The sequence below is a fragment of the Salmo trutta genome, chromosome 2 (assembly GCF_901001165.1).
Source record: "Salmo trutta chromosome 2, fSalTru1.1, whole genome shotgun sequence".
Taxonomy (NCBI): Eukaryota; Metazoa; Chordata; class Actinopteri; order Salmoniformes; family Salmonidae; genus Salmo; species Salmo trutta.
The window spans coordinates 26,845,262-26,868,396 of NC_042958.1; the positions used below are offsets into that span (position 1 = coordinate 26,845,262).

Below are 23,135 nucleotides of genomic sequence, written 5' to 3' on the forward strand. Positions count from 1 at the left end.
ACCCAGCAGGGCCATGGGGACGCAGAGCCAGATCTGTCCACCCTCAGCCTGGCAGAGAAGATGGCTCTGTTCAACAGGCTGGCCCAGCCTGCTACCAGGGTGACCCGGACCAGGCCTGATACCAGGGGGCGCAGGGCCAACGCCCGCTACCAGACCCAGCCCATAACCCTGGGAGACATGGAGCAGGTAGGAACAGAGATGTATTTATTTACAGTAAATGGTGCGGGTAGGAACAGATGTATTTATTTACAGTAAATGGTGCGGTAGGAACAGAGATGTATTTATTTACAGTAAATGGTGCGGGTAGGAACAGAGATGTATTTAATTACAGTAAATGGTGCGGGTAGGAACAGAGATGTATTTAATTACAGTAAATGGTGCGGGTAGGAACAGATGTATTTATTTACAGTAAATGGTGCGGGTAGGAACAGATGTATTTATTTACAGTAAATGGTGCGGGTAGGAACAGATGTATTTATTTACAGTAAATGGTGCGGGTAGGAACAGAGATGTATTTATTTACAGTAAATGGTGCGGTAGGAACAGAGATGTATTTATTTACAGTAAATGGTGCGGGTAGGAACAGATGTATTTATTTACAGTAAATGGTGCAGGTAGGAGGGGGTTCTAGCTGTATCTGTGTGATGGGATCATTGCTGTAATCATTTACTATAACCCTTCTTAGATTGCTCTTCCTTATCTCGTTCTAACGTTGATTCAACCCTCTTATCCCACTTTCAACATAACCCATTGTTTTCTTGTGGCAACCTGTTTAATATCGTTTCAAAGAAATGTTTCACTCGCACTCGCACACCTTTTTCCTAAGTGTGTGAGACTGTATGTATCTCTGGAACAGGACCCCTCAGACACAGACCCTTGTGATGAACAGGAGCTGTGGGACGAGGGCCCAGTAGGAGTCCCTCAGGGCCAGTGTGACATTACACAAGTAAGGCTCTACCGTGGCACTGTGGCCATTTTGTCTCACCAGCGTCCCTGCGTTTACCTGCAACTGGTGTTACGCTTGGCTATGGCAACACTTCAGCCTTGTCCATGTGCTTTTTGGTGAACAATTATAGAACATGCAATAGCATTATCTGGGCAAGCAGCAAGCGTCCCATTTCAGTCTATCATGAGGCCGTTTTCATGTGGTTCTTGAAACCACTGCACTCAGAACTGGTGCATTGACCCAAATTAGAACGTCAGCTTCATTAGAGAAACGCTTTGAGTGTGGATGCTCTTCTGGTTAATCTGGGGCTGCTTCATATGAAAGTGGAGTACAGTGGCATTGCATGCCCTAGAAGCTTTTGAAGAAAGTGTGTCTCGCTTCTGCTGCTAGTTCTTCATTGGCCTGTGACGAAGACAGTGTTGTGTGATGTGCGGACGAAGGCTGGGAATGGCTTGGTCCCAAATGGCACCGTATTCCCAATATTCCACTGAGCTGCTCTTTGGCATGAAAGAGGTGGAGCAGAGGAGAACAAAGGGCTGATCCCTGGTCCATTCTCTGAATGGAGGGATGGACTGAAAGCAGGTATTTGTCAGCCAGGGTTCATCTCCCACCAGTCACTGTGTTAGAAACAAGGTTGTTGTGACTGAAAGAGCGGGACGAATGAATGGACTTCTTGGACTGGTTAGTATGCCATACATTATAGGGAAGCACAGTAACGCTTAAAGGTCCAGCGCAGTCAAAAACATGATTTTCCTGGCTTTTAAATATATCTCCACACTATGCGGTTGGAATAATAGTGTTCAATTGTGAAAATGGTGATGAAGTGTAAGAGCTGTTTCGAAAGATCACCTGAAATGTCAGCCTGTTTTGGTGGGATGGTGTTTTGGCCTGCCTGGTGAAAATTAGTTCTAAGACCAATCAAGAAAGACTTCCAAACTTCCGCCAGTAACAGCTCGTTTTCAGTTTTCCCAATCCGACAGTCCTAGCAAAATACTTGCTTGAGAAATTGCTTTTGCTAAGAAGCCATGTTTGTTTTCCATCAAAATGTTCAAAAGGAAACAATCACAGTACGGTACTCAGTAGTGATTTGATATTGCGATAAAAGCGGCTGCAATCGGACCTTTTATCATTGTTCACTCCTTTAATGGTTTCAAGGTACGAGTGTAGCTTGTTCAGACAGAGCTTTGAGATACGACTACTTTCCTCTCCAAAACAAACTCGTCTCTTAAATGTACAGTGTTGTAATCTGAGCAGATTACCTCGGCGGAAACAGGTTTTTATGTCCATCGTAAAAGTGATTAGTGAAATCTGTCCTTTGACTTAGACGATGAGGAATGTCCTTGAACTTGATGCTGTCCACTGAATAATCCTAATACTACTCATGTGTAGGACATCTTCAGACCACAACAGGATGTGGAAATGATGTCACCACGAAGATGAGACTATTCTTAAAAGGGAACGTCAGGAGGTGTTCGCTTTATTGATTAACATCAGATTTTTTCGCTGATTTTATAATATTTTTGTCAGTTGAGAAGTGACATTTTTGGATTAATGGATGATTGCATCAGTATCTCCTCGTCCTTGAAAAGACTGATTCGCCTTTATTCTTGGAGCATGATTCTGTGAATAGAGAGCCAGAGTGGGTGGCTGAACTCATCCTGCCCTTCAGAATGTTGGCTGCATCTGGGTTCTGTTCATTAGTGCAGACTGTAGCAAAAGATTTTGCAACCAAAAATGAAAACAAGTGGTTCTTAGGTCACTCCCCGTTTCGGTCTGCTTCTTTTTGGTTACCAGTGAATATGACCCTGGACTCATTGTGCTTTGTGGTTGTCGGGGGTGGGGTGGCAGGCGACATGACTGGTCGGGCATGGCTTTGTGATGTGGGCTGTGATTGGCTAGACAGACTGCAGTTCTTTTGAACCACACGGGCAGGAAGTGCGATGAGTCACTCTGTGATTAGTCAGCGTGATTATCTAGAGATCCATTGTCTGTCTGGTAGCCTTGCTGCCTCTGTTACCGGGCGGACGAGCGCCTCTGCTGAGTGAACTTTCATCCTCTCCAGCTGACCTTGTTTTTTTCCCTCTCTTTCTCCCTACTTTCTTTGATCACTGTTATCTCGCTTTCTTTCCTCTCCCTCTGTCTCGCTCCCTCTCCTCTTTTCCCTCCACACAGATCCAAGCCGGGGCCAGGTTCGACCAGCTCTCCTCGTCAGCTCTCAGACCTGGGGCCACGGTCTCCACAGACCACGCAGGGGACATCCACCTGGTTAGGGGTTGCGAGGGTAGCCCCGCCGAGGCCACTCTTGCTGCACCCAACCCTGGGTACTACGAGAGGTCCATCCCCCGGCACACCAGTCCTCCCACCCAGATCACAGAACCCTTCAGTGCCGTCTGGAAGTCTGTGCCCGGCCCCCACCACCAGTCCTCTCTGGATCTCCAGAGCCACCAGCCTGACACGACCACAGTCCTCCCCCAAGAAGAGGAGTGCGGTCTGGGAGGAGGGAAGAGGAAGCTGCCCTCTCCAGAGGGAGTTGTCAGACAGGCCCCCCTGCCCCAGCCTCCGGCCTGGTCTGGGGGGATGGAGTGGGAGGAGGTGCAGCGTGTAGCTAGGAGAGGTGAGGGTGTGGAGCCCCAGCGTTCGTTGATGAGATCAGAGAGCCAGGACCAGAGACTGCACCAGGAGCAGAGGGGCTATCTAAGACCGTTATCACAAGAACTACAGGACCCAGACAGACTTGGGTCAAAGGTCATCAGCACTGGTAAGATAATCCTCTAGGGGAACAAGCCTGACCGTAGGAAGGAGGGATGTCTTTTCTGTTTCTTTCACTTTCTCTCACTTTGCCTCTTGTTCACTCATACTTTTGAAAAATCCACTTCAAATTCTTAGAAATTCTTTCTCTCCTCTCCCTCATATGAGTGATCATCGGTGTGTGTGAGTCTTATGAATTCATTTCCCATTCCGGTCATCCGACAGATCATGTTAGCTGTCTGTCTTGGTGCACCCACTTCTATGCTCTTGTTGTATAGTAAATCCATCTACACTACTCACATGTCAACATAGCTAATACTACCACACTTCAAGTACCAGAGGCTTGATCTCTCGTTAAAAAAAAACACATTTCCTGTTGTCTGTAAATTATGTTCACACACACAGGCTGTGGTTTCCCTTGAAGCTTTCCCTTATTTGACAGTGGGTAGACGCTAGCTGGCTCGCCCCTGTTTGTCTCATCAGTCTGCATTAGCGTTTGACTTGTCCCCCAGTGTGCTAGGGCACAGACCAGTCAGAAGAAATATGTCAGGACAGACAGACAGAGGGAGGGAGAGGCCAGTGGCCAGATGCACAGAGAGATGCGTTGCTAGATGCAGAGAGGCAGGCAGAGAGGCATAGAGAGGAAGACTGGGAGAGGAGGGCTAGTAGTGTCCAGGGGGCCACAGAGGGAGAACTAGCTGAAGAGAGAGAGGAACATTTACTGCTTTGTGGACTGTGTTACGTTGTGGCTTCTGTAGAGGGAGGTTCTCTGTTAGTGTTCACACAACTAGAGGAGAAACTAGGCTGAGGCTTTTAACACTTAGTGGCCGCTTTTCATCAGCCGCTTCCAGCTTCTTGATAAGTGAGTGTAGATTTGGTGTGTGTGTGTGTGTGTGTGTGCGTGCGTTCATGTGAACATGATTGTGTGTTTGATGTGGCTTTTGCTCTGCCTGCTGGTTATTGATTGTGCTAGGAGCTCTCCTAATGCCTTTTTGTGTGTGTGTGTGTGTGTGTGTGCGCAGAGCTGCCGGAGCCCAGCGTGTCATCGCTGAGAACAGCAGTAGCAGCAGGGCCACTAAGGAGTGTGTCTCTCGCTCCACATACACAGCTGTCTCAGGAGCTGGGCAGAGCGGACACGCACACGGACCGCAGCAGTGGTCTGGGGGACACACACAGCCTGGTCCAGGAGGACATGGAGCTCTCCGAAGCCATGTCAGCTAGACAGATGTCCATCAAAGACAGGTGAGCCACTCTTCTCTTTCTCATCAAAGAACCCCTGGGTTGACCAGGCAAAGCCTCTAAGCAGTAGTCGTCTCCGTTCATCCGTTTTGGGTAATTCTTATTGGCGAGGCAACTTTGCTCATTCTTTGTTTACACATGTGAGAGCATATGACATTGTCTGAACGGGCTGTGTCGTTTTTGTAAATGCTGTGTTTGTCGGTCAGAGGGGACAGCGACAGCCACATTATTATTATTTTTTTTTTAAATGATTGACTTGTGTTGGATATTGACACTCATGACTCAGTCGGTATGTTTATGCTTGTCGACTTGTATCGGCTTTTGATCTGTGGACTGTATAAGACTGCTTTTTGTTTTTGTTCTTATATTAGTACGTTATAGAGATGGTGAGAGCCTCACCTTGACTCTCATTGTGGAATGTAGGTTGCAAATGAGGTGGAAGGAAAGAGGGCAAGAGCAAGCAAGGGACCGTTGGGTTCGTTTTGACGTGAGTTCAAGGAATCTATTTTGGGCGTTAGGTTGTCTGGTTGGTTGGTTGGTGCCGAGCAACCCAGGAGGAAGGTCGGCGAAAGAGAGCGAGAGAAAAAGATGGGGAGAGAGATGCTCTAACTAACAAACCCCATTCCTCTTGTCTCTTTTAGAGGGAGAAAGTTGTTGTCTCCTGTTGCTGCTGCTGCAAATCAACCTGCTATAGCCACGGTAGCTAGCCACCTCTATTCAGTGATATTATTAGTGGCAGCAGAAATTGAGTTTGAATTGGATTTGAATTTAGCACTACTGTCATCTCTGTCGTAAATAGGTCTCTTAACCTCGTCGACGAGATTCGGTCTCTAGAACTAGGTCTATTGCTAAGCAATATACTGAGGCGTTTCCGCAGTTAGTCAGAAAAGCATTTTCAAAGTGGATCTAGATGGCTAGTCTCTTTATGAACTACTGCTGTCTATTGTAATCGGTGTCGTTGTTTTGTCAGGCTCTGGAGCGATTGGGGAATGCCGATCTGTGGATATGTTCATTTAAATCTACTTTAGGGAATTGGAATGTTTCCAATACAACAGTATTGCAGACCAGTGGTTTCACACATCCAATCTAATAATTACATAAGCTTGTTTCAGTCAGTTCACCCATGTCAACAAGCTGGCCATTGAGTGGCTGCAGTTGTTAACCCAGCAGGCTAGGATTGGCTTTTAAATTGATTGATGACATAATGGAATAACGTGTGTGTGTGTGTGAAATCCACCTCTATTCAGAACTATCTGCAAAATTGAGAAGGTGCATCCTCTTGAGCCATCCATGAAGTGCATGAAGGATCTATCATTGGCGTCACGTCACAAATTCTTTCGCGGTTTGTGGAACCTCTTGCCTCAAGGTCTCGTGTGTGCGAGCGGTTTGCTTTGTCGGCACTTCTTCTCAGCTACAGCTGCAAATGTCTCTCTGTAACCCCATTCTTTTCTCCAGGCGTCATTCTCTGACCCGTCCCCCAAAAACAGGACGCCCACTCATGGTTGGACACAGAGCAGTGTTTGTGAGTGGAGCGGAGGGCCCCAGTGCCCCAGGCTTTAGGACCACTATGCCTGTCTCCTACTAGGAATGCGTCCCCTTTATAGTCCACCCACTTTTACCGGAGTCTCCTAGAAAGCGCCCTCTACCCTCGAGGTTACATATAGTCTAAAGCTGGAGATAAATGCTGTTGTTCTTCAGTCTGAGGGACAGACTATGAGTATGGTTACATGCACACAATATTGCGATTGTCATGGCTAGTCAGATTTAATATAGTAATTTAATTAAAACGTTTACATTGCAAGAATAACGATGTCCCTAATAATCCTGTTTCCATGGACACATCTGAAATCAGGCTACCTGATGGCACTCTGATAAACGAGGAAAATCGTCAACCCAAAATAAGCATTCTACTACAGCGAACATGTTATTTCTGGGAAACCTATTTGATTCTGAGTTCGAACATATAAAGTTTATGTAAAACTACTTCTAAGACAGATACATTGTTGTTCCGAACTCCATTCACGCTAAGGAGGGCGGCTCACTCGGCTGGTGCTGACTCGTACACCGATCAAATACACCGCTGGGGCCTCCATTGAGGTGTTTGCATGTCCTAATCATTTGAGAGAGTGCTCAGAAAACCAGGTCTTTTAATTCCGCGTAAACTTACTTGGATTTTTACCGTACGCCGATTTTAAGATGAACAGAGGAAGGTGTTTTACATAAAGTTTTACATCTGCCTACTGCCATAATCAGGTTTTATATTGAATTGTTACTGTGTATGTAAACGTATTCACTGTGGCTATGATCTGAATTTATCTGTGATTCAACTAACAGTAAAATATAGATCGGTCTTGTCCGAGTCAATTTAGTGTGTGTATATATAGAAGTTACAGTATGTGCCTGTTTGTTGATTTGATTTAACTGAATATAGTATTTCTACCTCTGAAGTCTATTTAATACCTCCATTCGGGTACATATGCTAGCCATTGCCAGTGGTACATTTGACTATTTTGATGGCCATAATAACACTGTTATCTTCAGGGTTCTTGGGCTTGTCCATTTGAAGTGAAACTAAATCAGACATTGGCAGCAGACTCCCAACTCTTGTTTCAGCATGACAGACAGTTGTAAGTGTGGTTTAGCCCGACTGTGCTGTTGGTGTCATCATCAGTGTGTTTAGCTATAGTCCAGAATGAGGCTGACAGGGAGCCTGCAGTGTGACCTGCTCTGGTTAGGCTCAGCATCACTCTGTCTCTGCGCCCAAAATGGCACCCTATTCCTTATGTAGTGCACACATTGTGACCAGAGCTTTATGGTCCCAAACATGGTGTCGGAGCATCCACGCTCTCTGATTGGCTCCTTGTTGAGATTCTTCATTCTAAATAATGGACCTAGTTTGTAGAGTGACCGGCTTGGTCTAGGCTAAGGAGATGTTCTGGATTGTAAATGTATGACTTAGCGGAGACCATAGGGGCATCTATGGCGAACTACAACTCTACCATCCATCTCTCCATGAGGCAGAGTTCAGCTCTCACACAGGCTGCTGTCATTTTTCCAGTTGACCTTTACTGGACAGCTGGGTAAAAAGATCCACTGCATGCTGTGTAACCTGTCTTTTGTGTGTTGCACAACCATGGTCCCCGGGCAGAACCAAAACTGATGGCTCTGTCTGTGTGTGTGGCGCTCTGTCTGTGTGTGTGGCGCTCTGTCTGTGTGTGTGGCGCTCTGTCTGTGTGTGTGGCGCTCTGTCTGTGTGTGTGTGGCGCTCTGTCTGTGTGTGTGTGGCGCTCTGTCTGTGTGTGTGTGGCGCTCTGTCTGTGTGTGTGTGGCGCTCTGTCTGTGTGTGTGTGGCGCTCTGTCTGTGTGTGTGTGTATGTCTCTCTCTGTCTGTCTGTATGTCTCTCTCTCTCTCTCTCTCTCTCTGTCTGTATGTCTCTCTCTCTCTCTCTCTGTCTGTATCTCTCTCTCTCTCTCTCTGTCTGTATGTCTCTCTCTCTCTCTCTCTGTCTGTATGTCTCTCTCTCTCTCTCTCTCTCTCTGTCTGTATGTCTCTCTCTCTCTCTCTCTCTCTGTCTGTATGTCTCTCTCTCTCTCTCTCTCTGTCTGTATGTCTCTCTCTCTCTCTCTCTCTCTGTCTGTATGTCTCTCTCTCTCTCTCTCTCTCTCTCTGTCTGTATGTCTCTCTCTCTCTCTCTCTCTCTCTGTCTGTATGTCTCTCTCTCTCTCTCTCTCTCTGTCTGTATGTCTCTCTCTCTCTCTCTCTCTGTCTGTATGTATCTCTCTCTCTCTCTCTCTGTCTGTATGTCTCTCTCTCTCTCTCTCTGTCTGTATGTCTCTCTCTCTCTCTCTCTGTCTGTATGTCTCTCTCTCTCTCTCTCTCTCTGTCTGTATCTCTCTCTCTCTCTCTCTCCTGTCTGTATCTCTCTCTCTCTCTCTCTCTCTGTCTGTATGTCTCTCTCTCTCTCTCTCTCTGTCTGTATGTCTCTCTCTCTCTCTCTTTCTGTCTGTATGTCTCTCTCTCTCTCTCTTTCTGTCTGTATGTCTCTCTCTCTCTCTCTCTCTGTCTGTATGTCTCTCTCTCTCTCTGTCTGTATGTCTCTCTCTCTCTCTGTCTGTATGTATGTCTCTCTCTCTCTCTGTCTGTATGTATGTCTCTCTCTCTCTCTCTGTCTGTATGTATGTCTCTCTCTCTCTGTCTGTATGTATGTCTCTCTCTCTCTGTCTGTATGTCTCTCTCTCTCTGTCTGTATGTCTCTCTCTCTCTGTCAATTCGATTTGCTTTATTGGCATGACGTAACAATGTACATATTGCCAAAGCTTACTTTGGAGACAGACACAGCATGTTAATATTGTACGTCTCCCTCTCTCTCAGGCTGGCCCTATTGAAGAAGAGTGGCGAGGAGGACTGGAGGAACAGGATTAATAAGAAGCAAGACGTGGTGAAGGTGGCCGTGTCAGAATGCCACACTCAGCTATGGGAGGTGGAGCAGAGCTTCAAGAAGAAGGTAACCTGACTACCACTCTATATGCTGTCCTTTATCCACACATCCAGTCAGACAACTCCACCTCTACTATAGACTTTACACAAACACATGCTTAGCCTTTTGGCTGAAACTGATGCGATAAAAACTAGTCAAATAGGCTGTTTTTTCAGCCATCATTTTGGGGAAATCAAAAACCTTAATTTGTTGCCTACTTTTCTAATCAAGTGAACCCAAAAGGGCAAATTGTAAAAACACTTGCCTAAATGAATGAATCCTATGTGCAGAGTTTGTTGCTTCCTTCCCTTATCGCCTTCAGACACCTTTCATTTGTATCAATGAACCATAAATGAAGTGTAATGATTAGTTGAATAAGAAGTTGTTGTGAATGGATATTAAGTCACAGCTGTGGGTGTCTCTAAACAGAGGTGTTGTGTATGTTGTCATCTATATTGTGTGTCTGTCCATTCACTTATAAAGCATGCTACTTATGACGCTTATAAGCTTCCCGAGGCAATTCTTTGTACCAGAACTGCCTTTCATATCTTCAACTGCACTTACACTCAAGTATGATAGTCATTGGTGATTACTCAGATGCCTTTTGGAAAGATATATGTAGTACTGTATTAACAGCTAAGTTGTGTAAATTGTTAGGTCACCGTGTGTATTCTGAAGACATTGTACGGTTGTTTCCAAGTAAATGTAGTACTTCGAAGACCAGATTATATATGTAAGGTTGGCATAGTTTCCTTAATTAGGTTTTCTGGCCAAGAGAACTACCTGTGAAATATCAGGAAATGTATTCATTGATTTGACAGACATGTGCTTTCTAGTTTTGCACATTTATTTGGCAAACATGAGGCTATGAATCGAATTCTGTCATTTGAATGTTTCATTTGTCTACTGTTTTCTTTCAGACCTGCGCGTGTCTCGTCTTTAGCCTACTATAATCATTGCATGTTCTATATAACTTCTCCTATATAACTTCTCCTATTCTGTCTATTTGTCTTTCCTTATGTTTGCATGTCTTTTTTTCCATCTAAAATAAACCTTTATTTCAATCTCTGCATGCGCACTGTAGTTGTTATGTTTTGTGAGTTTTTTAAAGGGTGATTTTTCCACATACCTCTTTTTAGAACTATTCTCCAAACGTATCTATCCCCTTTCCGTCCATGCACCATGTTTTGGCTCACCAATCCATGTTTTTTCAGCTTTTGTCGTAACACAAGTGTTTATTGACTATAACTGAATGAAAATATTTCCTGGTGTTCCACATGCGATGACACTAGTCCAGAACAAAATGCACACTGCTCTTGTCAAATCATTACGCCCTTAAAGGATATAAAATTTTTTTTAAATGTAACCAAAAGAAGGCTTTTAATACCTGCGTCCGTATTCATGAAGTATCTCAAAGTAGAACTGTTGATGTAGGATCAGTTTTTCCTTTTAAATCACAATGAATAACATGGACAGGGACAGGGGGGGACCTGACCCTAGATCAGCTCTCTTACTCTGAGATGCTTCATTGGTTACACACCCTGATCTTTTACCTCTGTAGATTAAACTAAGAACACTGAAGAAACTAAATGTATAAAGTTGAGATCAAAGCATAGAAGTGAAACGAGTAGTGAATCAACTAAAACCGGCCAGGCTTAGGGCTTCCAAGGAAATCAAGAGGAAGGATGGATGTTGGAGTAGTGATGATGATGGAGTAGTGAATCAACTAAAACAGGCCAGGCTTAGGGCTTCCAAGGAAATCAAGAGGAAGGATGGATGTTGGAGTAGTGATGATGATGGAGTAGTGAATCAACTAAAACAGGCCAGGCTTAGGGCTTCCAAGGAAATCAAGAGGAAGGATGGATGTTGGAGTAGTGATGATGATGGAGTAGTGAATCAACTAAAACAGGCCAGGCTTAGGGCTTCCAAGGAAATCATGAGGAAGGATGGATGTTGGAGTAGTGATGATGATGGAGTAGTGAATCAACTAAAACAGGCCAGGCTTAGGGCTTCCAAGGAAATCATGAGGAAGGATGGATGTTGGAGTAGTGATGATGATGGAGTAGTGAATCAACTAAAACAGGCCAGGCTTAGGGCTTCCAAGGAAATCATGAGGAAGGATGGATGTTTTTGTTTTCGCTCTTTATTTCTTTTTTAAAATAGTTTTATCCTCCCGTTCAGCTTTTGCCAGTGAGCTCAATCAAGACCACCTCCCTTCTGAGATCAAAGGAGATGTACTGCAGCCTACAGTACAGTAGAAATTGAAGAGATTAGGGAAAAACAACCCCTTTATGGGATGTCATTGGTCCATGCTTATTAAGAGTTTGAGCTACACTGAGTCACTGCTTAAAATGCTTAGAAGTACAGCTAAAAAAAGCAACTTCAGTGACTGAAAGTGGGAAAAAAAAGTGTTGATCCTAGAAACGTTGTTTGAATGACACCTGCTGGAATATAGTTTGTATTTCAAATTCAACCTCTCAATAATCCAAATATCAGTGACGGTTTTAGAGGGAGAGCGGTTGACGTTCTGGGTCAGCCATGCGGATGACAACCTAGTCTACAGAAAAGAACACTTGTCCTTTTTTCTCCCTGCTGTGTTTCTTTAGGAGGAAGGGATGATGATGATGGATGAGTTGGCTGTGTCTGATCAGCTCTGGGTAAGACCGGTGTGTTAGGTTCCCTGCTAACACACACCCTGGCGTGTTATACACTACTAGTGGTGCTTTACGGGTGAAGGGTTGCAACGTTCCGGTAACTTCTCAAACTTCTCAGCTTTTCCTGAAATCCCGGGTTGGAGGATTCCTGGATTCCCTGCTTATTCCCACCTGAATCCGGGAATCTTGCAACTGGGATTACTTGAAATCCTGGGAATTTTGGGAAATTTACCCTATCAGTTTTTTCATTTAATACCGTGGTGCGAGTGGCCTGCTCTAATTCAGTCCTGCCGCTCATCAGGGGTCATATTAACTGTGGTTGATGCTGTAGCTTCAAGTCTCATCGTGTGTGTGTGAAGTGGTGATTTCATTGTGGATTGTTGCTGAAACCAATTCACCAGCTCGTATTCCTTGTCCATACAGCCATTAAACCCAAATGTATAAACTGCGTGATGTTGAATGTGTTGAATGTGTTGGATGAAGGTGTGCGTGTAAGCTATGACAGTGATTCCCATTTACAAACCACTGTCAAATTACAGATCTGTATAACAGATTGGAGGTATCATTGTTTATTCCCCTCTGTCATTGATTATGTCCTTTCTGTCCATCTGTGGGAACCTGTCTGTCTTCCCTGGCCCTCCCTCAATAGGAGCCGGTCTTTTCCACCCCTTTCTCTCCTCCTCCTGATCTCCCTGACGGGGATCTAAGTGTCGATCAGTACAGCCAGGTGAGACCATGCATCCGGTGTAATGGCCTTCATACTGTACCTGCTTGCATAGACAACCTAGCTGCCGGCTGGTCTGAGCTGGTTTTAAAAAAAAAATTTAAGCTGTTAAAGCCTCTATGCTTTATGCAGTTAGTGTTATTTCGCGATAACGTGCTTATTACCAAATATCTATACCAAAGATCATGATGCGTCTGTAGGCATACAGTATCTTACCATGGTGAGCTCATCTACTTTATGAAGGCATGTTCACTATATCCACTGTATACTCTCCCAGAAAATGTCTCTGACTGTTTTCTGCTCCAACTCTCCTGTTAAATCTGCTACCCTGCAATTATAGGACTCTTCAGAGTTGTTCTTACTCCTAGAGGGCTAGCCATGCGTCTGGAGGCGTTGTAGTGATGTTGACGCTTCATAGCTTTGACGCTTCATGGTGATGGCGAGATGAAATGTCACACCTTTTGGCTAGGCTTCTGGCTAGCTCTTTTTTGTTGTTGTTTTTGGCTGCATCCTCCACTCTTTCCTCTCATTTCACCCCCTCTTCTTTCCTTCCTCTGTTCTTCCTTTCCTCCTCCCATCACCCATCTTCCTGGTCAAATGAAGGCTACCAGCCCCCCCACGTCGAGCATCTTCAGCCCCCCCACATCCACAGTGACCAGTCCCTCTATGGCTAGGGATGAAAGGCACCCCTGGAGACGGAAGGTGACACATTCCCCCTCTCCAGTAGTCAACAGTCACAGGCTACGTCCCAAATGGCAACCTTATTCCCTATGTAGTGCACTACTCTTGACCAGAGTGAGGAGCCCTGGTCAAAAGTAGTGCACTATGTAGGGGATAGGGTGCTATTTGTGACGCACCCACACACTCGCAGGTAGCCCTGCGGTCATACGCTACAGAATATTGGTGTCTAGGGGACCCTTGTTTTGAGGATGTGTGTGTATACTTATGTAAATTAGCTTTTTGCGGGTGTTAGCATTTGTGTGGTTGAAAAACATAATTCTAACAGGTGAAAATGTGTGTGTGCTCGACATGCCTGTGACGCTTTGTGTTGTGCTGGTCGTGACGTCTTCCAACTCCCATGTTCTGCTTCTGTTGTGATTGGGTTCTCCTACAGTAGATAAACTGTAAAAGAGTACTGTGCATTCATGCCGTTCATCCACTATCTGCATTCTCTCACTTCTCTCTGTCAAACCGGTCCATTCATGTGATGGGGAAGGCCGTTTTCTAAAGGGTAGTCTGTGGATCTGCGAGAGTAAGACACCAGGCATTTATTTTAATGCGGAGGCCTGTGAGTATGTCGGCCACTCTGAGCCAAGGGGGTTGTTTGTTGTTCAGTGGTTTGCTACAGTTAGTGAATGGAGATGATATATTAGTTAGTAATATCTGTGGGGTTGTGGTGTAGTACGATCTTCAAAGTTCTGAACATTTCACCTCACTGAATGCCACCCTATTCCCTTTATAGTGCACTACTTTAGACCAGGGTCCATCAAGAGTAGTGCACAGTAGGGAGCCATTTGGGACACAGCCAGTGCTTCACATCACTGAATACACCCCAGTTCCCCCTAACCTCGTGTGTGTTCTCCTAGCAGAGGATGGGAGGAGGAGAGGAGACCCAGAGCCGCCGTATAGACATGTCTATCCAGGAGAGGAAGCAGCTGATCGTAGCCCGAGAGGAGGCCTGGAAGTCCAAGGGCCTCGGGGCTGCCAACGACTCCACGCAGTTCACCGTGGCCGCACGCATGGTCAAGAAAGGTCAGGGGTCATCTAATGCTGTATGATACACACGCGCACACCCCCGCGGCAAAACACGTGCGTGCATACGATCACGCATCCACAGAGCTAGGGTTTGTGTAGTCAGTAGATAGAAAGTGGTCTACGGTGTCAATTCCCACTTCTGTTATACCCATTCCATATAATCCTGCAGTTCCTTTTTTCACTCAGGCAGTTGTAAAAGACATTTCACTGCACCTATCCGGTGTATACTGTATGACCATTTAATTGTTTAGAATTTTGTTATTTTTTTCACTTGTGCAGGAAGTTCTTTAATGGACCCCCTATAATCCAATTAGCAGTATGACCTACATTAGGTGCGGTACCCGTCAGACAGACAGACGCGTTTCCTGTCCCCAGTCACGCCCTCATTTACTCCAAGTCTCGTCTGTTGTTTCACATAGTGGAACATCCCATTTATATCGTGTGTCTGTTTCAGGTCTGGCTTCTCCTTCAGCTCTCATCAACAGCCCTGTCATGTCTCTCCTCTCCAAACCCAAGAACACCACTCCTGCCATCTCCAAGCCTCTAGAAGGTCAGTAGCCCAACTTGGCTGTGTGCACTCGTTTACTTGCCCTGATTGACTTAAAAGCATCGGATTGGTGAAGATAGATAGTTTAGCATGTTTATTAGACCAGTCCAAGCGTTTAAACTCTTGAGGAGGACTGAACGAGTTCACAGTGAGAAGGGCATAAAATAATAATTCTGCAAGAACCTCTCCTCTCTGCTGTCTCTCTTTCTCCGTCATGTGAGGCCTCACCTTATCCATTTACTCACCTTGTTGTTTGGGGTAAACGGTTGTGACTGGGTTGTGTGGGGTAAACGGTTGTGACTGGGTTATGTGGAGTAAACGGTTGTGACTGGGTTGTGTGGGGTAAACGGTTGTGACTGGGTTGTGTCGTTTGGGGTAAACGGTTGTGACTGGGTTGTGTGGGGTAAACGGTTGTGACTGGGTTATGTGGGGTAAACGGTTGTGACTGGGTTGTGTGGGGTAAACGGTTGTGACTGGGTTGTGTCGTTTGGGGTAAACGGTTGTGACTGGGTTGTGTCGTTTGGGGTAAACGGTTGTGACTGGGTTGTGTCCTTAACTGTCATTAGACACATGCCGTCCCAATGTAAACACCATGAACAAAATCTCGAAGTCTTGTTTATCCCATCCGGGTTATTGAAAAGTATTTTCCACTCAACTTTATTTCCATCACTACAAAACTACTGTATGTACCAATAAACTTAGGACTGACCTACAGAACGGAATAATTTTTCCGATGTTGAGAGTGGGTTATAATCAGTCATCTTTATTTTCCTTTAATGAGAAATGAAGGAAATATCTGATACTGAAGGTGTTTTCAAAATGATTTTGCTGTATGCATGGTACATCTTCTAAACGACACGTGTAATCACTATAGCGACAGGAATTATTGGTGTGACTGTGATCGTTGTAATTCTGTCTGGCAACCAATGTCTAATTGAATGTAAACCCTGGGATAGTTTTTGGTTGTCCTCACTAACTGAAAAGCATTTATGCACGAGAGAGTTAAATGTCAACTTAATTGCAATCAACACATGCTATTCCAGGTTGACACATATCTGGTGCATGTGATTGACATTTTTCTATGGATGGATCTCTTCTAAATTCATTTAAATGCACACTCTGGTCAAAGGTTATAGGGAATAGGGTGCCATTTGGGACAGTGACTAAGTGTAGACGTCTGTCACTCGCCATTCAGAGTAATTCCTGTGCTATTATGTTGCTTTGCAGAGATCGAGGCAAAACCGGACATGAACCTGGAGTCAGACAGAAAGTTGGATAAGCTGGAGTCTTTCCTGGGCAGGTTGAACAGTAAAGGTCAGTGTCTTGTTCTAGTATACGGCCCCTCCCCCTTGACCCTAACCCTGTGATGTTTGCAGAGCTGTAAGGTGGAAGCAATATGGCGGAAGCTCTACCTCTTCACTGCTCATACCTATCCAGACCCTTCAGATCTGCAAACATGAAAGAGTTAAAGCCAAGGGGGAGAAGCACAAATTGGCAGCGACTGTCTCTCTTTTGAGGCCTTAGATAACCCGTCTTCCGTGTTGTCCCTGTCAGTGGGCGGCCTGCGTGAGTCAACCATCACGGTGACGGAGAAGACGGTCAAAGAGGTCATGAACTTGGATGATGAGATGTTTGATAAGTTCTACCGCCAAGTGGCTGAGATGCCCCTGAACATGAACAGCAAGGTGGACATCAACGATGACTTTGACGACATTTTCGGTGGTACACAGATGCCCAAGTAAGCACGCCCGTGCGCGCTCACACACACACACACACACACACACACACACACACACACACACACACACACACAGTGCAGAGGTCAGGGTTGAGTAAACACTGTAAAAACCTGGCACCTGCTTCCTGTTGAACTCTGAGCGCTCTCCTTTCCCCTCCCTAGGCTGACCTCCGCCATGGTGCAACACAAGCGGTCCGTGCGTCCGGTGCGCAACGTCCAGTCGTCCAGGAACCCTCTGAAGATGCTGGCGGCCAGAGACGACATCAGACAAGAGTACACGGAGCAGAGACTCAACATCGGCCTGCTGGAGAGCAAGAGGATGAAGGAGGAGAAGAGTGAGTCAGCTCAACAACCTGTAGCCTAGGTCATGCTAGAGGTTCTGGAATGAGAGCAGGGTTGGCAAGAGGTTCAGCTGTCTGAAGAGGAGGAAAAAAGAATCCCGGCATTTCAGTTGTAAATTAAGTAAAAACCAGGCTATGCAGAGGTGGCTGGTGTACTTTGTAGTGCTATGGGAGGCTGTTCTACAATATGTGTGACTGACACTCACATTAACACAACCACAGCAGCACCATGGGAAAGTGTTCTCCTGTATGTCCCACGACAGGCGACTTTCCAGAGCACACTTTCAATGTTTATATTCGTATCTACTCCCTAAACTACACTGCTTGAACTGATTCAAATCAGGCCTTGTTCTATAAATAAGTTTAACACCATGAATCCTGGGACAGGAGACGTAAAAGCTGTAAAAGGGGATCTACATTTAAACGCATTGGCGGCATCCCAAATGGCACCCTATTCCCTACGTAGTGCACTACTTTTGACCAGGTCCCATAGACATTTGGTACGCAGCCTTGTTTCCTGGTATTGTTCAAAGCAATCCTCAAAAGTTCACTGTTGTTTTTCTACCATTGTGAGTAGGGTAACTTGTTCAGCGGGCTGTGTCGGAGATAACAGCGTCACTAAAGCTACAAACTGAAACTCGCAACTTCCTCTTTCCATCTCTTAGGAGAATAATAAAAACACTCCATGAGACCGGGGGCCCTGAAAGGTTCTGGGCTTTGTTCTAATAACTTTAGGAACACTCTTGTATTTCAGGGTTGGGAGTATTGTGTTGCTTTTAATCTCATTACATTTTAGTATTTATAAAATCTTCAGCTGTAGTGTGTGTGTGTGTGCAGTCGGTCTCTGTGTATAATGTACAATATGTGTGTTTATAAGTCAACTGTGTATATGATGCATCTATATATCTCCTACTCGGTCTCTCTGTATTCCAGTGAATAAGAACTCTGGTTTCTCAGAGGTGGCACTGTGTGTGTGTTACACTGTGTACAAAACATTAGGAACATCTTCCTAATTTTGAGCTGCAACAGCTTCAATTAGTCAGGGATGCTGGCCCATGTTGACTCCAATGCTTCCCACAGTTGGCTGGATGTCCTTTGGGTGGTGGACCATTCTTGATACACAGGGGAAACTGTTGAGCATGGAAAAACCCAGCAGCGTTGCAGTTCTTGACACACTCAAACCGGTGCGCCTGGTACCAACTACTGTAACCCGTTCAAAGGAACTTCAATCTTTTGTCTTGTCCATTCACCCTCTGAATGGCACACACACACAGTTCATTTCCCAACTGTCTCAGTCCGTCTTTAACCTGTCCCCTCCCCTTCTTCTACACTGATTTGACATCAATAAGGGATCATAGCTTTCACCTGGCCAGTCTTTGTTGCGTAAAGAGCTGTTCATAATGTTTTGTACACTCAGTGTATGTCTTCTGTGTATAACTCCTCTAACCGACGGGTCCATCTCTGTTCCAGTGAGTAAGAACAGTGGATTCTCGGAGGTGGCTCTGGCTGGGCTGGCCAGTAAAGAGAATTTTAGCAGCGTCAACCTGCGGAGCGTCAACATCTCCGAGCAGATGTCCAACAACAGCGCCGTGCCCTACAAGAAACTCATGCTCATGCAGGTCAAAGGTGAGACGGACAGATGACCTCTCGTGACCTCTCGGCTCACTAAAAGTCAACTCTGGGATCAGTCATGATAAGAAACCCAGGGAAAGAATGTGGTTGGCTGCACGCGCTCCCCCCCCCCCCCCCCCGAACAGAGATGATTAGATGGTGACATGAATGCTGCTTTCACCTTTTAACCACCCACCACCATCTGCTAGTAGTTCTTAGGAGAGACATGCATATCAACAATGCTAAACGGAACAGTGTAATAGGCTAAGCGCTAAGCTGGAAGCCCAAATACATTATACACAGCAGTCTCTCTGACAGTATTTTACAGCAACAACAATCGCTTCCAATATACACTCCTTTATCTGCAGCATACTGACGATGGTTTGCCTTCACAAAGAAGGAAGGCAGTGCGTTCTCTCACCGTACTGTCACAGTAAGGAGACCAATATCTTGGTCTGTGTCTCAAATCGCTCCCTATTCCCTATGTAGTGCACTACTTTTGACTAGTGCACTATATAGGAAATAGGGTGCCGTTTTGGGATGCCGGATGGCCTAGATTAGACAGATATTGAGAGCAGCCTCCTGGAATAGACCGACGAGGGAAGACCTCTGTCTTCCATGAATCGCAGAGACACACTGTAGCCTGTAACGAGCATGCTAAGACTAACCATCCAGAACAGTAAGCAGCAAAACATTCCCTATATAGTGCACTACTTTTCATCAGAGCCCTATGGGCCCTGGTGAAAAGTAGTCCATTGTGTAGGGAATTGGTTGTGCTTTCGTTGTCTGACTGCTGCACGCTTATCGTCTAAATTAGCTTATTATTTTCTTCTGGCAGTTTTTTAGTCTGGGGAAGGAAGAAACTGTTGTGTGCATTGTGCCTATTTTCTGCTTATTGCATGTGGGTCAGGCATACAGTATCTGTCACAACAGTAACCCATTTCCTAGTGCTGCTGAGGTCCACAGAGGAAAATAGCCTAATTGGCATTTTTACACACAGCCACGAAGGATGCTCTTCCAGGGTGTCCTTTCCTTTCCAGAGGATATTTTAAAAACAGACTGTGTTTGTTGTAGTTATTTTGGTTCCTTTAGGCCACCACACCACTTCCATGCAGCTGTGGTGCTTAATCATGTTACCCAGGTCACCTCTCTCTACCGTGGGAAAACCAAATCCAATTAACAGTTTTGGACACAATCTTCATGTATAAAGTTAAGTATTCTTAACTGCCTCTTAACTGCCATTCAAAATCAAAACAACCACTAATATACCATATCTATCCGTGTCCGTCTGTTATATTAACCAGGCCGACGGCATGTCCAGACCAGACTAGTGGAGCCCAGAGCGTCCTCTCTGAACAGCGGGGACTGCTTTCTGCTCATCACTCCTCATCACTGCTTTGTCTGGACTGGAGAGTTTGCCAACGTCATCGAGAAGGCTAAGGTAAGTCTGTTGATCTTGTTGCTGTGTTCAGCAGTTATACATACGCATCAAATACACTCACATTGTCATAGGTTACATGTAATTGTAAGCAGTGCTGTCCACACGGTGTTAGCGTTGTGTAGGTATGCTCAGATGAACACGTGTAACCCTGTCTGTCAGTGGGTTTTAAAGGTCTGTTGTTATTAGGCGTGCTGCTTCAAGTCACGTGCAGGAAGTAAACCCGGCCTTGGGAGGAAGTAGCGTTGGCGTAGCAACACAGGAAGTGGTGTGTGTGCGTGAGGGGAGAAAAGCTGCCGTAACAGGAAGACTCTCACCGAGACACAAACGCAGACCTAAAGCTGTTGTTTCAAACAGACTCTAGCTCTTATTGGCCAGGAAGAAAACTGACCTGATTCTGAAATTCTATTAAAAAAAAGATCATTCAGACTATAAAAACTCATTGGGGATTTGTTCACAACACTTGCGTAACAGGTCTGTCTCGGGATATGCTTTTTAAGATGACATCTATTCACCTCACTCTTAATAGCTCATGAATTCTTGAAAGTCGGGAAAATCCTTGTCCGCACAAGGATTTTCCCGACATTTTTTTTATATATATATATTTTTTTAACAAATAATTTTGTAGCATTATTTGAGCTTAAAAATTACATTTAGGGGAATTTCATAAGGGAAAATATTTGTTTTGGGAATTTTCAAAATATGATTCATTTCTATGCCTGGAAATGCCCTTGTCTGGAGAAAAAGATCCCAATTTCAAACTCTACTAAAAAGTAATGGGATATTAACTGAAAATAATCTTATGTAGTTTCCTGCACTATCCCTCTGACTTTAAATAATATTTCTCCTAAAACTGATTCCTAAAAGATGTGTCCTGAGATTAGTCTAAAATCCTAAATGAATCAGGAATGAGAAGGGTCAGCTATACCATAAGGACCCCTTGTTCATGTCCTCATTACATGTAGTCCAACAAGACCACTCATAGTCTGGAAAGTTCTCTACTTTTGATAGATTCAAACAAACGATATTGGAATCACCATGGTTTCAACCGTGATCTGTCAACTCCATCTGCCTGATAGAATATGCATTTTGGTTCAAATATGTTTCATTTTAATTTAGTTTTAGAGTCAAATCAACTAAGGAATAACTAAATTGCTACTGTGTGTACCATATACCACGTCCACTCCGTCAGAGTGCTGAAAGATCTGATTAGAACGCTTATCATTTTTATTGGGGATTTTCAAATGAACAATTTTCTGTATTTTACAAATGTTTGTATTGATCTTTTGTTTTTAGAGGCAAAAATGTATTTTTGAGTATCGCTGTCATTAATATTCTGAAATATTTTAATCCCTGTTCTGCAACATATGTTTAAACTGTCAAAATATATATTTCAAATTTTAATATTAAGACAAATATTTGTGGGAAAAAAGATTGTCCCTTTCAAGAATCATTGAGCTATTAAATATGTAGCACAATGAATTGCACTTGATTTGGGCCTAGAATTAACAATTTGCTTCTTTTCTGTCTTTCCTTCTCAGGCTGCTGAGTTGGCCCAGTTTGTTCAGACCAAGAGAGATCTGGGTTGCCGTGCCAACTATGTAGAGCTGATCGAGGAGGGCATCAACACACACAGCTATGCTGCCAAGGAGTTTTGGAAGATTCTGGGCGGACAGGCCAGCTACCAGTGTAAGGATGAAGTAGTTAATGGGTTATAACTGTGGAGTTAACATTTTACCTACCAGTACCAGCTACCAGCGTACTAACTGTCTGTTAGTTTGGCAAACATATTTCAATCAGTCATGTTTTGGGGTCCCTTCTTTTGGCTTGATACATTCATGGCTATGTAGGTAAAAGTTATTTATTTTTAATGTGTTATGGATCCCCTCAACTGAAATGTTACCCACAAATGATTCCCAGTTATTCCTTGAATGCATCATCAGTTTTTAACACTTCCTGTAGCCGCGGGGACGCCAGACGAGGATGAGCTGTATGAGAGTGCCATCGTAGAAACCAACTGCATCTACCGTCTAGTGGATGACAAACTGGTCCCCGATGACGATTTCTGGGGGAAGGTTCCCCGATGCACCCTGCTCAGCCCCAAACAGGTTAGACATTACTACTACTACTACTAACATTGTTTGGTATGAGGATATAGATTTTCATTCTGACTGGATTCCAATCAAGTTAAGACCGAGATGGAAAAAGAAACCTGCTTGATCCTGGTTGATATCTCCTAAGTCAAGATTTAGACCATAACAGGTACACTACTCTGACTTGTGAGTTCCTCACTTTCAAATGACCATTTTGAGCTGAAGGTGAAAGTACATCATTGTACTGGTGCTGACTGCCCGTCTCTGTGACCCCTGGTCTGCAGGTGTTGGTGTTGGACTTTGGCAGTGAGGTATATGTCTGGCACGGTAAGGAGGTGACTCTGGCCCAGAGGAAAGTAGCCTTCCAGCTGGCTAAACACCTGTGGAACGGAACCTTCGACTACACCTGCTGTGACATCAACCCCCTGGACCCTGGAGAGTGCAACTCACTCATACCCAGGTACTGGGTGGCTCACACACATTCTTTCTCACTCTCTCACACACACACACACAACACACTAAGCCAAACCATACAGTGAGCTAGCCTTCTCTTTTAGCACCATCCCATTCCTCCAATTCATACACAGTACTGACAATACATCCTGATATGTAGGTCTCACGTCCTGGAACGTAACACATTTCTCATGTATGGTTGAGAGTGGGATTCCACGACCCTGTGAGGGTTAGGATTTTACTTGAGTTGCGAGGTAACTTCAAACCGTCTGTATTAAAACCGCTCCGGTTAGCGCAGGTGGGCTATTTCCATAACACCATGTACCTCCCTGCTATGAAGAGCCTAGCTAAGTATTCCACTACAGTATGT

General features: G+C 44.8%; 1 protein-coding gene across 14 annotated transcripts in view; it reads left to right on the plus strand.

Moving 5' to 3' along the window:
- svila (supervillin a) overlaps nucleotides 1–23,135 on the plus strand; it is a 79,985-nt gene that overhangs the window by 48,237 nt on the left and 8,613 nt on the right. For 9 of the 14 annotated variants that reach the window (XR_003867792.1, XM_029699622.1, XM_029699614.1 and 6 more), the window contains 18 exons: nucleotides 7–186; nucleotides 857–946; nucleotides 3,119–3,704; nucleotides 4,717–4,936; nucleotides 9,306–9,438; nucleotides 12,018–12,068; nucleotides 12,715–12,792; nucleotides 13,393–13,491; nucleotides 14,376–14,541; nucleotides 14,999–15,094; nucleotides 16,319–16,405; nucleotides 16,646–16,829; nucleotides 16,992–17,164; nucleotides 18,641–18,796; nucleotides 20,086–20,222; nucleotides 21,761–21,908; nucleotides 22,182–22,327; nucleotides 22,597–22,772. Coding sequence is in view for 13 of the 14 variants with exons in the window: in XM_029699622.1 (XP_029555482.1) it covers nucleotides 7–186; nucleotides 857–946; nucleotides 3,119–3,704; nucleotides 4,717–4,936; nucleotides 9,306–9,438; nucleotides 12,018–12,068; nucleotides 12,715–12,792; nucleotides 13,393–13,491; nucleotides 14,376–14,541; nucleotides 14,999–15,094; nucleotides 16,319–16,405; nucleotides 16,646–16,829; nucleotides 16,992–17,164; nucleotides 18,641–18,796; nucleotides 20,086–20,222; nucleotides 21,761–21,908; nucleotides 22,182–22,327; nucleotides 22,597–22,772 (2,906 nt within the window). In the remaining variant the exon portion in view is untranslated. The remainder of the gene's footprint in view (nucleotides 1–6; nucleotides 187–856; nucleotides 947–3,118; nucleotides 3,705–4,716; nucleotides 4,937–9,305; nucleotides 9,439–12,017; nucleotides 12,069–12,714; nucleotides 12,793–13,392; nucleotides 13,492–14,375; nucleotides 14,542–14,998; nucleotides 15,095–16,318; nucleotides 16,406–16,645; nucleotides 16,830–16,991; nucleotides 17,165–18,640; nucleotides 18,797–20,085; nucleotides 20,223–21,760; nucleotides 21,909–22,181; nucleotides 22,328–22,596; nucleotides 22,773–23,135) is intronic. The other 5 variants (XM_029699537.1, XM_029699577.1, XM_029699560.1 and 2 more) reach the window with 5 other exon arrangements.